The 16,880-nt window shown below is 37.7% G+C and overlaps 1 protein-coding gene across 25 annotated transcripts in view; it reads left to right on the top strand.

Moving 5' to 3' along the window:
- SH3D19 (SH3 domain containing 19) overlaps nt 1-16,880 on the top strand; it is a 202,644-nt gene that overhangs the window by 93,514 nt on the left and 92,250 nt on the right. For 17 of the 25 annotated variants that reach the window (XM_054553564.2, XM_054553573.2, XM_054553567.2 and 14 more), the window contains exon 2: nt 3,000-3,039. In XM_054553564.2, coding sequence (XP_054409539.1) covers nt 3,000-3,039 — 40 coding nt within the window. Of the gene's footprint in view, nt 1-1,190; nt 1,321-2,682; nt 2,920-2,999; nt 3,040-16,880 lie in introns of those variants that run through there. The other 8 variants (XM_063723689.1, XM_054553569.2, XM_063723696.1 and 5 more) reach the window with 7 other exon arrangements.

Raw genomic sequence — 16,880 nt, 5'->3', positions numbered from 1 at the left:
AGGGAGACCCTGTCTCTACAGAAAAAAAAAAAAAAATTAATTAATTAGCTAGGTGTGGTGGCATGTGCCTGTAATCCTAACTACTTCAACTACTTGGGAGGCTGAGATGGGAGGATCACTTGAGCTCAGGAGCTCAAGGCTGCAGTGAGCTGTGATTGCACCACTGCACTCCAGCCTGGAGTACAGAGCGAAACCTTGTCTCAAAAAAAAAAAAAAAAAAGAAAATATTCAGAGAATGTGCTGAAAAGTATTTGACTTGAAATAAAATCCATACACTTAAAGCACTATATATAGCCAAGATTAAATTTCCATGTTTGCTATAGATCTGTTCTCATTCTTAAGGGGATTTCATCCAAATGTTTTGTTATTGTTGGCAAGAAAGCAGATTCTGAATCCACCCTCAGTGATTTGTTTTGTTCAGTCTTGGCTTTTGGAACAAAATAATAACCACTTATTATTTTGCCAAAAAATTTATTTCTACTAATATATTTCTTGACAATTGCACAATAATCTTGACTATCGTGAAAATTACTTTGTTTAAAATGTAAGTATATGAAAAAGTGTAAGTATATAAGACACACAGATATGCAACACACACCCCATTATTTATATGTATTTAAGCTAAAAGATGGCTCTATGGCAAAATGTGAAATCCAAATATTTGTATACTTTGAGGGAAAAGATCAAGCCAAGAACATGTGTTTCAATTTGTTTTTCATTGTCAAGAGGTGAGGGATGAGAAATATTGTGAGTAATGGATAATTTACCCTTACCCCTCAAATTATCAACTATATGAGTTCTTAGGAGTAACATTTTATAAGTACTGTGTATCTATGTTTACACAGGAATGTAACACAGATAACACTAACAGTGAATTTGGGGGGAAAATTTTAGAATTTCCCCCAGCAGATAATCAAGTCTTTTGTTGAATTTTAATTACTGGTTCAATAGAGAAGTGCTGTGAGAAGACATTCGTATTTTCTTAGAGCAGAAAGTATAAAAATGACTGTAGAATTTCCTGTTTTAACCAAGAATGAAGGAGAGCTGTGAGCCATTTGCTTCCTGAGTGGCCACATTCCAGCTGTGCAGACTGGTCATAGCACATCTGCCAATCAGAACAGGCCCTGGAGGGAAGCCCTTGGATACTGAGTCTTGTTTACATGCATTGTGACTCTGTTTCTCCCTTCCTCTTGTGTGTTGTACCACTAGGAAGATTAGTGGGGAAATTTGCTATTACATGCCTAAGTAAACTATGAAACTAGGATCACAGCCACAGCAAATGATGTTCTGGACAGAGTTTTAGCTCGACTTTAGCCGCAGGTAAGAGTTATTGCTTTGTTATATGAGGATAGCTAATCTGTATTCAGTTTCTGGCTTTACTTCGAGACATTATACTTCATTTTTGTAGCGAAGCTAGCAGGCTAAAAACTGGAGAAGAATGATTGAGAGAAATAATTTAAATGTGCCCTGTGTTACTATAACTTTAAAATCTTAATACTCATCAAATGAAAAACATGATATTTTCATTTAAGGGAGGGGTAAAACCAAGTTAAATTAAAACAGAAAAGTTTTAAAAGCTGCAGTAATATTAAGTCACAGTGTAGAAAAATTGGAACCAGAAACGTGCTAACACTATGTGTTTGGAAATCATTATATCTAAGCAGACATGCTTTATTGTGAATCTTTTTACTTATTAGTCTTTCAGAGAACAGTGTTTTCATGAGTACTAACTCTTTGGCTTTGAAAAACATTTCTTTTTTATTATGAACTCATTCAGAAAGAATTGTTACATACATTTAACTGTATAAATCCTATTCCTTTTCTTCCGTATTTCTTTCTAGAAGTTTTAGAGTATGTTTCATAATCCTCTTACTCTGTTCCACCAGCAATAAAATTAAGGAAAAACTAAAAGCATTGCTGTCTTAATCTTTATATTGCCATTAAATTCTATCTTGTTAGCATTAATTCAGAAGATACTATAGAAAACTGTATTTTGATAATATTCCATAGAATTTTTTCTTAAAGTCATTGCTTAGGATATATTGTGGTTTGTATATTGCTTCATATTGTTTATTTTTGCATAACACTGCGGCCTTTTACTTCATTTATTTTTAATTCTTAAGCATATAGTGGAGGAAAAACTGTTACTCAGATTCAAAAAAGACAACCTGCGGGTTTTATGGTTGTTTCTCTTGTATATGATAGTCTCAAGGTTGATTAATAGCATTTTACAGCAGTCTAGAGAGGCACTTTTGAAAAGTTCAAGCATCTGTGCTCTTATATCTTACCCTATAGCAGGGTTTCTCGACCTCTGCACTACTGACATTTTGGATGAGATAATTCTTTTGGTGAAAGGGACCGCTCTATGCATTGTAGGATCTTTAGCAACATTCCTGCTTTCTACCCATGAGAGTTCCCTTCTTCCCAGTTGTGATGATCAAAAATTTTATATGGAGAGCACATTATATCTAATTACTGGAGAAACATTGAAATCCAACTTCTGAAATGTTCTGGGTGGTAGATAGTTAAGGGTGAAGCTGTATTGGTCTTAGTATTTGCAGATGTTGTAGCTGACTGCTCATTTTTCCCCCTCCCCATTCTGTTAGAAGCTTCTGCCAACCATGATTCATGGAATGATTTTTTTGAGCTGAGTAATCTGTGGCTTTGCAGTTTCCTTGCTTTCTTTCCTTAGCTAAATCTCTTCTAGTGTTAGCAAAGTATTTAGCACAGGAAAGATCTTATAAAATGAAATAATACATGTAATGATACATTTTCCAAGTAGATGATTTTAACAAACCATAAGCTTTTATGCCTGTCCTTCGTTGTGTCTTTTCTGCCTCTGTCAGGCGAACTGTGATGAAGAGCCTTATACTTAGGAAGACACAACTACCTTTGAACAGTCCTTTGTGAAATCTAATGGTATGGCAGCTGGTATTTAAAAACTTCTTTCCAGAGCTTTTAAAGAACATTTTGACATGTAACCGTCTTCTTTCTCGCAGATCGCAACGAACGAAATAAACCAGAACATCGTTCTTCAAGGTATGAATTTACAGTATCTAATAATTCAGTATAAAGCTTCTTATTTGAAAAGTATTGTTTGGAAGCAATGTAAGTGTCCTCTTTAGAGTTACTGTCTATTGGAATCTTCTGTGGCATTCAGAGAAGCTTCATAAGGGAAATCTTACTCATTCTCTGAATTAAAATTTCATATAAAACTATTGACTACCTGGAAAACATGTTTTATTTTAGGAATTCCTATCAGTGACAGATATATTTTCATAAAAATTATTTTACTCTCATTTATTTGTTTTTGTGACTTATTTTCCTCCCCTCCCTTTAACCAGTATTTTTATAAGTGTGTACTGCTGTTTTCCTAATCATAAAACTAATATAGGCTCACTGTAGAAATTTAAAAGATATTTTAAAAATACAAAGCATGAAAAAAGCAGAACAAAACAAAACCCAGACTGCCTTCCATCAGCCAGAGATGGCTGGCTATTGCTAAAATTTTGGTACATTTCTTTCTAGACTTTTAGATTATTTATGTATGTATATATTCAAATGGATTATTTTATGTTTTTGTTAGGTATTTCAAGTGGCCAGGAAGGTTGTATCACTTAAGCTTTCAACCACACTGAGTGTATTTCACTAGGATTCTCCAACACTGAAGAGTACATTAAAAAATCCTTGTCAAAATTATAGGTGAAAAATTGTCTGACTTCTCATAGGCAGGACTGACAGGCTATATTTAATATTTTTAACCCAGTACTATGAAAGATTATAATTTTTCTAATATTGATTTCTTTTTATTCCACATTCTACCACCTTTTATAATATTTTATTTTGTGGGAATTGTTAAAGTAAGGTATAGTCTTTGGGTTGACTGCTCTGGTAAGCCAAATCCTGGTGCTTTTTCAAGAGATCAAACCCTAGAGTGCATTGACCTCAATCAATAAAAATATAAAATCTATAAAAATTTCATTACTTAGAATAGCAATGCGTTTTGCAGAAATTGTCAATCAAAATAAATTAGTGAGACCTAATCTGAGAGAAGAATATAGCTGGGTATTTAGAATATTGACTGATTTTTTTTCCAGGTACAATTTATGTATGTTAAAATTCATTCTTTTTTGTGTATAATCTTACTAGTTTTGACAGGCATGTACAATTATGTATCTACTACCATAATCATTAAACAGTTCGTAAGATTCTTTTATTTTAGATACTTAAAGAAAAATAGCAGCCAGGCATGGTGGTTCACACCTGTAATCACAGCTACTTGGGAGGCTGAGGCAGGAGGATCACTTGAGCCCAGGAGTTCAAGACTAGCCTAGGCAACAAAGCAAAACACTGTCTCATCTCTGTTAAAAATAAAAATAAGGCAATGTAAGAGAAAGGACTTTGACAGCATGCTTAACTGTGAGTGACATAAAGTTGGAAGGGTAAAAAATACTTAGGATGGTAAAACCAGGATCCCCAAGACCTTTGACATTCTGAAGATTGGACTGAACTGAGCAATATGAATTTTAATAGGCACAAATGCAAACACTTAGAATGAAACACCAGTGTAACATAAAAAGATAAGGGAGATGTGACTTAGCAATATTTTTTAAAAAGTCTGAAGGATTTAGTTCTTCATAAATTTACCATGAATCAAAAATCTTATGTCATTACGTCTGCCTTCCCCCAAAAAAGTCTGCACTGATTTGATTACGCTGAAAGAAGTTTACTGTTCAGTCTAAAAGTGGTAGCTCTAGATCATACTTTTTTTTTTTCTTTGAGACGGAGTCTCGCTCTGTCTCCCAGGCTGGAGTGCAGTGGCGCACTCTTGGCTCACTGCAAGCTCTGCCTCCCAGGTTCACACCATTCTCCTGCCTCAGCCTCCAGAGTAGCTGGGACTACAGGTGTCCGCCACCACGCCCAGCTAATTTTTTGTGTTTTTAGTAGATATGGGGTTTCACCGTGTTAGCCAGGGTGGTCTCGATGTCCTGACCTCGTGATCCACCTGCCTCGGCCTCCCAAAGTGCTGGGATTACAGGTGTGAGCCACCATGCCCGGCCTAGATCATACTTTTGATATTCTGTTCAATTTGGGGTCCACAAGACCTTGAAAAATTGAAGTATGCAGTGGAGTGGCTATATAGATACCACATAGGGACCTTAAAAAGCAAAACAAAACAGAATCCCATGCCCAACCCCAGAGATTCTATTTAATAAGTCTTGAATGAATCCTCAAAATCTGTATATTAAACAAGTCCCCCAGTGATTCTGATGTGTAGTCAGGTTGGGGGCCACCGATCTAGAATATAGCAGCTGAGTTGGGACAGGGAAGATGAAAAAGAAGAGTAAGATAAAAGTCAAAGCTAAACCATAGGAAGACTGGTGTGAGGGACTGGGAGAACTTAGCCTAGATGTGAAAGTTTGGGGAAGTGCATGGGATGGAAATGATAACTGGCTTCAAACACCCAGAGGGTGATACGTGGAGGAAACTAGCAGAATTCTTCCTAATAAATGCTGTTCCCTATTAAGAGGAACCCTGGCCACTGGAGGAATGGCGGATTCTGGGTCTGGGCTAAGGGAAAATGCAAGATGATCCTGGACATCTAGTTGTGATAGAAAGCTAGGAAGTGCTCAACTAATGGGGTCATGTTGAAAAGACAGATGGTAGCGTCAAGGGATTTTCACTGGCCAAATTTTGGGGTAATTTGAGTATCCAAAAAAAATGACGATAATGGGTCCCATGTAGGAGAAATGACAGAACTTAGAAAATCATCATTTTGTAATTCTCAAAGTAATAGCTGATGCAGGCAAAGATCATCAGTGGCAGCTAAAACTTCTGTAAAAAGTTGTTGGGAAACATCGAAAGATACCAGCTGCTGTTAAAAAAAAAAAAAAAAAGTTGTCGGGAAAGTTGTTAAAATATCACCCCAGTTTTTAATTGCAAAGGGGGAAAATTTACCATTTCAATGGAAAAACCTAGTGGTCACCATCTGAATCAAGTAGTCAACATGTATATTATCACTAGTGAGATAAGTAGTACACTTATGTAGTAGTCCTAGGGGGGAAAAAAAAAAAGGCTGGGGGAATATTCCAGATAACAAGAGACCAAAGAGGCTGGGCGCGTTGGCTCACACCTGTAATCCCAGCATTTTGGGAGGCCAAGGCAGGTGAATCATTTGAGGTGAGGAGTTCGAGACCAGACTGGCCAAAATGATGGCCAACTCCATCTCTACTAACAATTAGCTGGGCATGGTGGTGCACGCCTGTAATCCCAGCTACTTGTGAGGCCAAGGCAGGAGAATTACTTGAACCTGGGAGGCAGAGGTTGCAGTGAGCCAAGATTACTCCACTGTGCTCCAGGCTGGGCAACAGAGTAAGACTCCGTCTCAAAAAAAAAAAAAAAAAAAAAGAGAGAGAGACCAAAGAGATATTAACAACCAAATCTAATATGTGAATTAAAAAAAAAAAAATCTAGGACTAAAAAATCCCAACTTTGAAAAAGGTTGGGGAGGGGATAATTTAAACATGGATGTTATTTTAAATAATATTTTATTAAACATTACTTTTTAAGGTATAGAATAGAAATGTTATTATGCAGGAGAATGTGATTCTTAGGAGATATATGCCAAAGTATTAATATAAGGGTGATATAGTTTTATGTTTGCAACTAAATCTCAATTCAGGGGGAAAAAACCCAGGATGAGCAATAAAGAAGCAGATATTGGAAACTGTTAATAATTGGTGAATAGATGAAAGGCATATAGGTGTTACTTATACTGTTGCTTTTTTTGTTGAAATTTTTTGTAGACATGAAAATTTCAAAATAGAAAGAAACAGGAGAACTGTTGTGTGTGTTTCTAGGAGCCCCAGAGGGAGGACGGAATGCACCTCTGTGGGTGGAACTTGGAGGGGGATATATTTCTGCAAAAAAATGAGGAAGAATTTCCTGACAGAGCTGGTCAAAAATGGAATGGGCTACTCTGTGAAGTAATACTGTCAAAGAAAAGCTAAACAAGCTAGCGCTGGAAATAAAAATAGAGAAGATTCACGCATGGCTAAGTCATTATTCTAGATGGCTCCAGCTCCTTGCTCAGTAATAGCCAATAAATATCTCTTGTGAATCTCTGTTCTGGCTCAGAATACAATAGAAAATAAGAAAAAGTCTCCAGGTTGATGGAGGGTCCATTGTTGTGGACTTACACTCCCAGTCTCTGAGAATCTATTGACCCTAAAGTGAAGTTCCCAGTCTTTACAGTTATATTTTAGGCAATGCTGTGGTACTTTTGAGGGTATTTGGAAAGTATTCTCAGTATTATTAATCTCTTATTTATACTGTCAAGTTCTTTAAGACTGTGCTACTGGTCTTGGTAACCCTGGCACTTAGTAGATTGCCTGGCCCACAATAAACAATAAATAACTGTTGAATAAATAAATGCCAAAGGTATTTTGAGGAGAGAAAGGGAAATATCAGTATTTTTACCTTGCAAATCGGGAAGAACCTGACTCTCAAAAGCTCACCCACGACTATTATTGGATCTGTGTGTTACAACAGCAAGGAGTGATGCCCTATAAGAAAGGAGAAATGTTTTTTTCAGGAAAGGACATCATTTTCTGTCCAGGGTATCTGCTGACATTGGTGGTGACCTGTTCTTCTCCTGTCATCCTCAGCCAAGCAGGGCTACCCCGCCAGGCCAGCAGTGCATCAAGCAGATTAATACCTGCTGCATCAACAGAGCAGAAAGAAGAAAATATAAACAAAAAGTCATTTAATTTTGGTATGTTTTTCGGTTCTCCTCAGCACTTGGCAACAAGAATGATGGGCTCCAAGCCCAGCAGGGATAACAGAAATGCATTTCTCTTGTTTGTGTTTTTAGAGGCCAAGCACTCCTATAGCTTTCATAGTAAGAGGTGAATAAATCTGGGACGTCTGCCTATTCTTTCACCTCAGTGCTAAACTAAGAAGGAAAACATAATTCTTGTCAAGTTAAAGGAAGAGTTTTATCATATGTAGGCCAACACTAAGACCCCAAGCAAAAGGCATCCTGGGTGGTTTTTGATTACTTTGTTTTGATGTTGATTTGCTTGCTGCCGATTGATTGATACACACGTGAGAAATATCTAAGTTGTTCTTGTCTCAACCTTGTTAGTTTAAACACACCATTTCCCAAATTGATGTCCCACAGAACTCTCTTCTGTAGATTATTAATCAGTATGTCAAGAAATAAGTGTTAATATGCAGAAAAGTTTATGAAATGGCGAGTTAAACAAAATTAGGCTTATTTCTTTACTGTGATGCTCCTCAGAGTCTTTGATACACTCAAGTACATTATAAAACTCCAAGTGAGAGCTATACTACACACCCGTGTAAAAATTTATTTGAATTTATAACTTCTTTTCCCAGACATAGCTATTAATAACATCTAGAAAAAAGTACCATGGAGTGGCAGTTTGGGAAACGAATTAGAGGGAAGTAGGAGCTAAAGATAATAAAGAATGTTAAGCCCTATGGCAGTCAGTGCCACGAATAGAAAATTAAGAGTTCTTTTTACCACCCTACCAGCTCTAAATAATAGATCTTGATGACTTAGGGGTCTGAACTACCAGCTAATTCATCTCAAATGTTTTATCTACTGCAAGGAAATATTTTACAGCAGCAAAAAAAGAAGGCGGCAAAACAAAGAACCTTAAATCTATTTCTCAAAAATTGTCATTTGAATCTTGCCTCCCTAAAGTCTTCTTATAGTTACCTGTCATAATCTCCTTTGATATCCATTCATAAAATTAAATGAAATTTCATTAAAAATCATAGAAGTAAGAAAATGGAAATTCAGCAAAGTGATTCTTAGATGTATAAGGAAGAGCAAGACTAACCAAGGCAATTTTGAAGATCAAAGAGGAGAGGTGAACTCTTTTAAGTAATTAAGACAGTCTTTTGTCAGCAAACCTAGAAATAGGTTGTTGAAGCAGACTAAAGAGCCCACAGACATAGATGAATACATAGAGTTCTGTGCCATGTGATATGATAGAGGCAGCATTACGGATCAGTGAGGGAAAGCGGGTATGTCAACAGATGGTGCTTGAATAACTGATTATCCATATTTTTAATCTACACGGAATTTGATTTATCTTATGACATGAGATAAAAATCTAAAGAAATGAAAGAAGTAAAATGGAAACATTTTAAAGAAGTGTGTAAGAATATCTTTATGAGGTAGTGAGTTCTTAAGCTTCAACAAATACAAACCATGAAGAAAAAGATTGATAAATCTGACTATGTGAAAATTTAAGATTTATGTACATGAATACATCGGAAGCATGTGAAAAGGGAAGTCATGACTGTGCAGTGCACATAGGCGACAAAGGTTAGTATCCAGGATAAAGAAAAACTACGCATACGGAAGAAAAAGACAAGTAAATACGGGTAGGGAACACATAAAAGATGAAACCTAAGTAACCAGTTAATATATGAAAAGATTCTTCACCTTGCTAGGATTAAGATGTGCACTAACATGGTAATGAGATACCATTTCACTTCCATGGAATTGGCACAGAACTCTCAAAGACTGAAAATACCAAGTACATATGAGAGTATGTAATTTGGTACAACTGTAAGGAAGACTTTATTCAGGACTACCAAGATAGGTATAGGGACAACTGCAATGGGATTTTGCAGTCAGGGAGATAGGTCGGGCTCAACTTATGGGCAAGTGGGAATTTATAGTAAAAGAGCAGGGTGTGGTGGTCAGTGGATAGAAAATTACTGAGAGGAAACATCGGGGATAAAGGGGATTATGGCTAAGCTGACCTAATAGGATTCTTGCTGAAGTCAGACCAGGGTGATCAGACATCACCAGGAGGATGGTAGGGGATTGAACCTGATCAGATGTTAAGAGTAATCTGATATTGAAGATGAGGATTCTTGCTAAACTGACTTACTGCCAAAACTGGATTTTATAAGGAAGTACACAGATGGGACTAGGAAAAGTTTCAGAATCTTTGTCAGTTCAGAGTAGCCCTGTTTGAATTAAGGATATGTAGTATGAGAACATGGATACATCTCAGAAACATAATTTTGGATGACAAAAGCAAGCTGTAGAAGGATAGATAAAGTATAATGCCATTTATATAAAGCAGAAGTCAGCAAATGGGTCAAATCTGGCTTGCCACCATTTTGTAGTTAAAATATTACAGGAACTCAGCCATGTCCGTTTGCATATCATCTCGGGCTGCTTTCACATTACAACAGGAGAGTTGTACCAACAGGGACCACATGGCAAAACACAAACAATACATTGTTTGTTGTATATTTTTATGACTACGTATAGGTACTAAAAGTATAAAAAGATGTGCGGAAGTCATAAATAGTGAAATTAGGGTATTGATTATCAAATGAATGGGCCAGGAAAGGATCCACAGGGAGCTTCAAGTGTATCTTGACTGTTTTATTTCTTAAGCTAAGAGATAGGATTTGCAATATTATCTATACTTTTTTAAACTCCTGGAAATTAGCTGGGCATGATGGCTCATGCCTGTAGTCCTAGCTGCTTGGGAGGCTAAGGTGGGAGGATTGCTTGATCCCAGGAGTTTGGTGAGCTATGATCACACCACTGTATCCCAACCTGCGTGACAGAGTGAGACCCTGTCTCTTAAAAAAGAAAAAAAAAAAAAAAACTCTGCATGTTTTCATAATTTTTTTTAAAAGCCATCAGGAGACCTTCTTGAATCCTATGGCAATGATAAAGATGTTTTTATAGGACATGAGTATAAAATTGAGTGAATTCTTTTTAAAGAGAAAAATTGAGGAAATAGTCAAGAATGTTCAGAAAAAATTGATTAAACACTGTTCAGATTTTACCTCTACTTACAGTCCTGCTCCCATGTCTCCTTTTACTAGAAGCATCTTGTATTTCTCTGAAAATTTTTCTTTTTTGGCACTTAAGAGTTCTATGACTAACACGTGAAAACATTTTTTAATAGTACAGAAACTTGGTATCTGCCTTTATCCCATAGGTGACTTAAGAGTGGTGGTTCATTATCTATCCTAGTCTGCTTTCTATGCATATATATAGCATATGTTTAAATAATATTTAGAACAAATGGGGATATATATATGTGTGTGTGTATGTGTAGTATGTGTGCTTATATGTATGTGTTTGTATATCTGTATACATATATATGTATTTCTGTCAATTTGCCTTTTTTCACTTATTTAGAAAGTATTACCATGTCAGTTTCCACTTCATTATTTTTTTAACTACTGCATAAAATTTTCCAGTGTAAGCTTATTATAATTTATTTAACCAGTCCTTTATTGATAGCATTTAGGTTGTTTCCAATTCATTGCAGTTAGAAATGATGTTGCAATAAGCATCTTTATGTTCATATCTTTGTATAGATGTGTAGGAAAACCTTTATTGTTCTTCCAAGATAGATTTTTTTTAAGTTTTTGTTTTCATTCACAATTACTTTTAAGTTTTTAAATTTTATATGCCGTACATGTCTGTTTTCTTCCCAAATCTCAGATAGCTTCCTGGTGTTTGGTACTGTTCCAAGTTCTCTAGAGCCCATTACGACTTCCCTCCCCATAATGTGGCCTGAAATGTCTCCCAGCACAGGGAGAGACTGAAACTCAACATGCAGAATATTTGTAGCACATAGTTTAGTACTCTCAGAGTTAATACTTGGTGATGTTAAAACTCATAGCAATCACTATATCATTACGAATTTAAACGGGTCTCAGTTCTCTGCATTGGTATCCTGTTGTTGATCTTATGAAGATGTTGAGGATTTTATTTTGACACTTTACCATCATCACACTGTGGTTTAAATAGATTAGCTAAAAGCAAAAGATTTAACTTGTTTTAGCTGTTCTGTTTTCTAAGTATGTCTATCAAAATACCATGCTCTGCTGGGGTTAGTTTAATACTGTAATTCTGTAGCATTTCCCTGACCATATGTTTTGTTGCCTGTACCTCTATAAACTATAGCTGTGTATAATTACTTTCTGGCATTATGTTTTCTAAGCTATAAGAGAAACATTACTTTTGCTGCAGCATCTGTAATGCCAAAAACAAGGTGAAACATTTAAATGTATACAGCTTTTGTGGGTGGGAAATTTTTTTGCAAAGGAAGATGTGAAAGGACTATTAACATTTTTTGTCATCCTACAGAGAATACACACACACACACACACACACACACACACTGTTGTTTTGTTGTGTTTTCAGAAATGTAACTTTAGCATTTCCCCCTAGTGTGATGGGAATGAAAATGAAGCATTTATATGGTGTATCAGTTGGGTAATTGAAAAGTTTTATTGGCTGGTCTACCACTGCCATAGTAGTTAGTGTGGGGCTTTTCTGAAGTTGTTTCAAATTAAACTATCAGTAGGCAGTTAACTTTGGAACAGCAGCTGGTCCTGTATTTATTACTTTTTCTCAAGATGGGCATGTTGGCCACCCATTTCTCAGCAGTCCAGGGCGCATGGAACTCCTGGCCGTTAAATTTTTTTTATCCTAATTCTTTCCTCTCTTTCACTTGGGTTATATTTTATATTAGTTATTTACCTTTCTGCAGTATAATTTAGAAGTAGTTGTTTATACAGTTCTACAAAATCTTGGTTAAACAGCCTGTAGTCAAGTGAAATTTGTATACATCTTTGTGGCCCTCAATCTGTCCTTAGGTTATGGTTTTACTCCAACTAATAAATATCCTTGGGAAAGTGGACTTTAAATTTGTATTCAAATATTTTCCCTTATTGAACACAGCATACATCACATTCTTCAAATGTATTCATTAGGACTGTACGCCACGGAAGTGTACTAGCTAATTCCTGGAAAAATCTTAGGACAGAATTACTGAACAGTCATTCATTAGCTCAATCACCTCCTGTCTCATTAAAAGTAAACCGCTGTTGATCGGAATTCAGTCTTGTCCTTAAAGGTAACACCCTGGCTGGGCGCGGTGGCTCACACCTGTAATCCCAGCACTTTGGGAGGCCGAGATGGGTAGATCATGAGGTCAGGAGTTCGAGACCAGCCTGTCCAGCATGGTGAAACCCTGTCTCTACTAAAAATACAAAAATTAGCCAGGCATGGTGGCACATGCCTGTAATCCCAGCTAGCTACTCAGGAGGCTTGAGGCAGGGAAATCACTTGAACCCGGGAGGCAGAGGTTGCAGTGAGCCGAGAGTGAGCCACTGCACTCCAGCCTGGGCAACAGAGCAAGACTCTGTCAAAAAAAAAAAAAAAAAAAAGGTAAAACCCTTTCCTGAAACCAGAAATCAGGCCTGGTCCCAAGAATTCAATTTCAAGGTTTGAAGTATCTTTGTTGATTAGCAGCTCCTCTGCATAATAAATCAGAGCATTCATTTCTGCCCTCGTGATAAGTTTTTGCCACTTCTAATCTCATTTTAGTTGTAGGCCATCTTTCCAGAAATGCAGAGTGAACAAGCCGGCTCTTTTGCAACACTTCTAAATGCAGCAACATTTAAGGCAGGAATCCTGAAGGACTTGTTTGTGACCTTGCTTCCTTTTGGACAGGAGGATTGAGAATCAGTATCCTTTGTTAATTAAAAAAATGAAAGAATGGAAGGAAAGTATCGATTGTTTGGAGGCTTCAGAGTAACACTGTGTCTACAATACAAACATGCCCTCAACTATAAACCTGTTTCCTCAAGATAATGTTTTCCTTTGGCACACTGCCTTGCGCAGGCAGTTCAGGGATGCTATCAAGGAATGACAGGCGGACTTAAAGTGTATCACTATCTATTGCCCAGTAGTTTCTCTTGGTCATGGATTCTGAAGAGAAACTCTAGGTAGAAGGGGCCTTATAAACTGAAGTACGGTCTTCAAAATATTTTCATGAGGCCGGCTGTGGTGGCTCACGCCTGTATTCCCACCTGTATTCCCAACACTTTGGGAGGCCAAGGCAGGAGGATTGCTTGAGACCAGGAGTTTGAGACCAGCTTGGGCAACAGAAAATTTAAAAATTAGCCAGGCACGGTGGCATGCACCTGTAGTCCCAGCTACTCAGGAGGCTGAGGGAGGAGGATTAGCTAAGCCCTGAGCCCAGGAGTTTGAGGCTACAGTAAGCTAGGATTGTACCACCACATACCTGGGCAACAGAACAAGACCCTGTCAAATAAATAAATAAATAAATATAAATAAATAAATAAATTCATATTATTAATTCCTCTCTCCCACACCCCCCCCGAGACAGGGTCTTGATCTGTCACCCAGGCTGGAATGCTGTGGTGCAGTCACAGCTCACTGCAGCCTTTACCTCCTAGGCTCAAGCAGTTTTCCCACCTCAGCCTCCCAAGTAGCTGGAACTACAGGTGTGTGCCTCCATGCCTGGCTAATTTTTGTATTTTTTTGTAGAGACAGATTCTACCATGTTTCCCAGGCTTGTCTCGAACTCCTGGGCTCAAGTTATCTACCCACCTCTACCTCCCCAAATCCTGGGATTACAGGCATGAACCACCACTCCTGGTCCCAATATCTTAAAATAAGACGGCCATGAAGTTTGCCACATCGATTGACTCTTCCTTTCACAAACAATTTCTCTGCAGCATGTAATGCTGTTTGATACCATTTTACCTACAGTAGAACTTCTTTCAAAATTGGAGCCAATCCTGTTAAATCCTACCACTGCTTTATCAACTAAATTTATTCTAAATCCTTTGTTGTCGTTTCAACAATGTTTACAGCATCTTCACCAGGAATAAATTCCACTTTCTTTGCTCATCCAGAAGAAGGAACTCCTCATCCACTGAAGTTTTATCATCAGATACATCAACTTGGTCACATCTTTAGGGTCCACTTCTAATTCTAGTTCTCTTGCTATTTCCACTATATCTGCAGTTACTTCCTCCATGGGAGTCTTGAACCCCTCAAAGTCATCCATGAGGGTTGGAATCGACTTCCAAACTCCTGTTAATGTTGTTACATTGGCCTCCTCCCATGAATCACAGATATTCTTAATGGCATCTACAATGGTGAATCCTTTTCAGGTTTTCCATTTACTTTGCCCCAATTCATCAGAGGAATTACTATCTATGGCAACTATGGCCTTACAAAATGTATTTCTTAAATAATAAGACTTCGAAGTCAAAATAACTCCTTGATCTATGGGTTGCAGATTGGATGTTGTGTCAGCAGGCATGAAAACAATATGAATCTCCGTGTACATCTGCATGAGAGCTCTTGGGTGACCAGGTGCATTGTCAATGAGCAGTAATATTTTGAAAGGAATCTTTTTTCCTGAGCAATAGTTCTCAAGAGTGGGTTTAAAATATTTAGTAAACCATGCTGTAAACAGATATGCTGTCATCTAGGCTTTGTTATTCCACTGGCACGGGCAGAATAGATTTATCATAATTCTTAAGGGCCCTAGGACTTTCAACATGGTCAGTGAGGCCAGGTGCCCCTCACACGTATAATCCCAGCACTTCAGGAAGCCAAGGCAGGAGGATTGCTTGAGGGCAGAAGTTTGAGACCAGCCTGGGCAACATAGCAAGACCCTGTCTCTACAAAAAATAAAAATTAGCCAGGTGTATTGGCATGTGCCTGTAGTCCCAGGGAGGCTGAGGCAGGAGGATTGCTTGAGCCCAGAAGGTTGAGGCTGCCATGAGCCTTGATCACAGCACTGCACTCTGCCCTAGGTGACAGAATGAGACCTTGTTACTAAAAAATAAAAAAATTATTTAATGGTAAATGAGCGTTGGCTTCAGCTTAAAGTCATCAGCTGTATTAGCCTCTAGCAAGAGTCAGCCTGTCCTTTGAAATTTTGAAGCCAGGCATTGACTTTTCTGTCTGGCTAGGAAAGTCCTAGATGGCATCTTCTTCCAATATAATGCTACTTCATCTACACTGAAAATCTGCTGTTAGTGTAGCCACCTTCACCAATCATGTTAGCTAGATCTCCTGGATAACTTGCTGAAGCTTTTCCATCAGCACTTGCAACTTCACCTTGCACTTTTATGTCATGAAGACAGCTTCTTTCCTTAAATTGCATGAACCAGCCTCTACTAGCTTCCTACTTTTTTGTGCAGTTTCCTCACCTATCTCAGCCTTCATAGAATTGAAGAGAGTTAGGACCTTGCTTGATATTAGGTTTTGGCTTAAGGGAATGTTGAGGCTGGGTCTTCTATCCAGACCACTAAAACTTTCTTCGTATCAGCAACAAGGCTGTTTCACTTTCTTATCATTCATGTGGTCCCTGGGATAGCACGTTTAATTTCCTTCAGGAACCTTTTTTTTTTTTTTTTTTTTTTTAAATTACACGTTTGCTAAATGTGTGGTGCAAGAGGCCTAGCTTCTGGCCTATCTCAGCTTTTGACCTGCCTTCCTCACTAAACTTAACCATTTCTAGTTTCTAGCTTAAAATGAAGGAAGTGCAATTCTTCCTTTCACTTGAACACTTAGAGGCCACTGTAGGATTATGAATTGCCCTAATTTCAGTATTGTTTTAGGCAATAAGGAGACCCAAGGAGAGGGGAAAAGATGGGGGAACTGCCAGTGGAACAGTCAGAACACACACAACATTTATCCTTTAAGTTCACTATCTTTTTTTTTTTTTTTTTTTTTTTTTTGAGATGGAGTTTTGCTCTTGTTGCCCAGGCTGGAGTGCAATGGCACGATCTTGGCTCACTGCAACTTCTGCCTGCTGGGTTCAAGTGATTCTCCTGCCTCAGCCTCTCGAGTAGCTGGGATTACAGGCATGCGCCACCACGCTCGGCTAATTTTGTATTTTTAGTACAGGTAGTCAGGTATCTTGTATTTTTACAAGATAGTCAGGTATTTTGTATTTTTAATAGAGATAGTCAGATATTTGTAGTAGAGATAGTCAGGCTGGTCTCGAACTCCTGACAGCTGAGAT

Source organism: Pongo abelii, chromosome 3 (assembly GCF_028885655.2).
Source record: "Pongo abelii isolate AG06213 chromosome 3, NHGRI_mPonAbe1-v2.0_pri, whole genome shotgun sequence".
In the NCBI taxonomy this organism is placed as follows: Eukaryota; Metazoa; Chordata; class Mammalia; order Primates; family Hominidae; genus Pongo; species Pongo abelii.
This window is presented reverse-complemented; position numbering and strand designations above follow the sequence as displayed.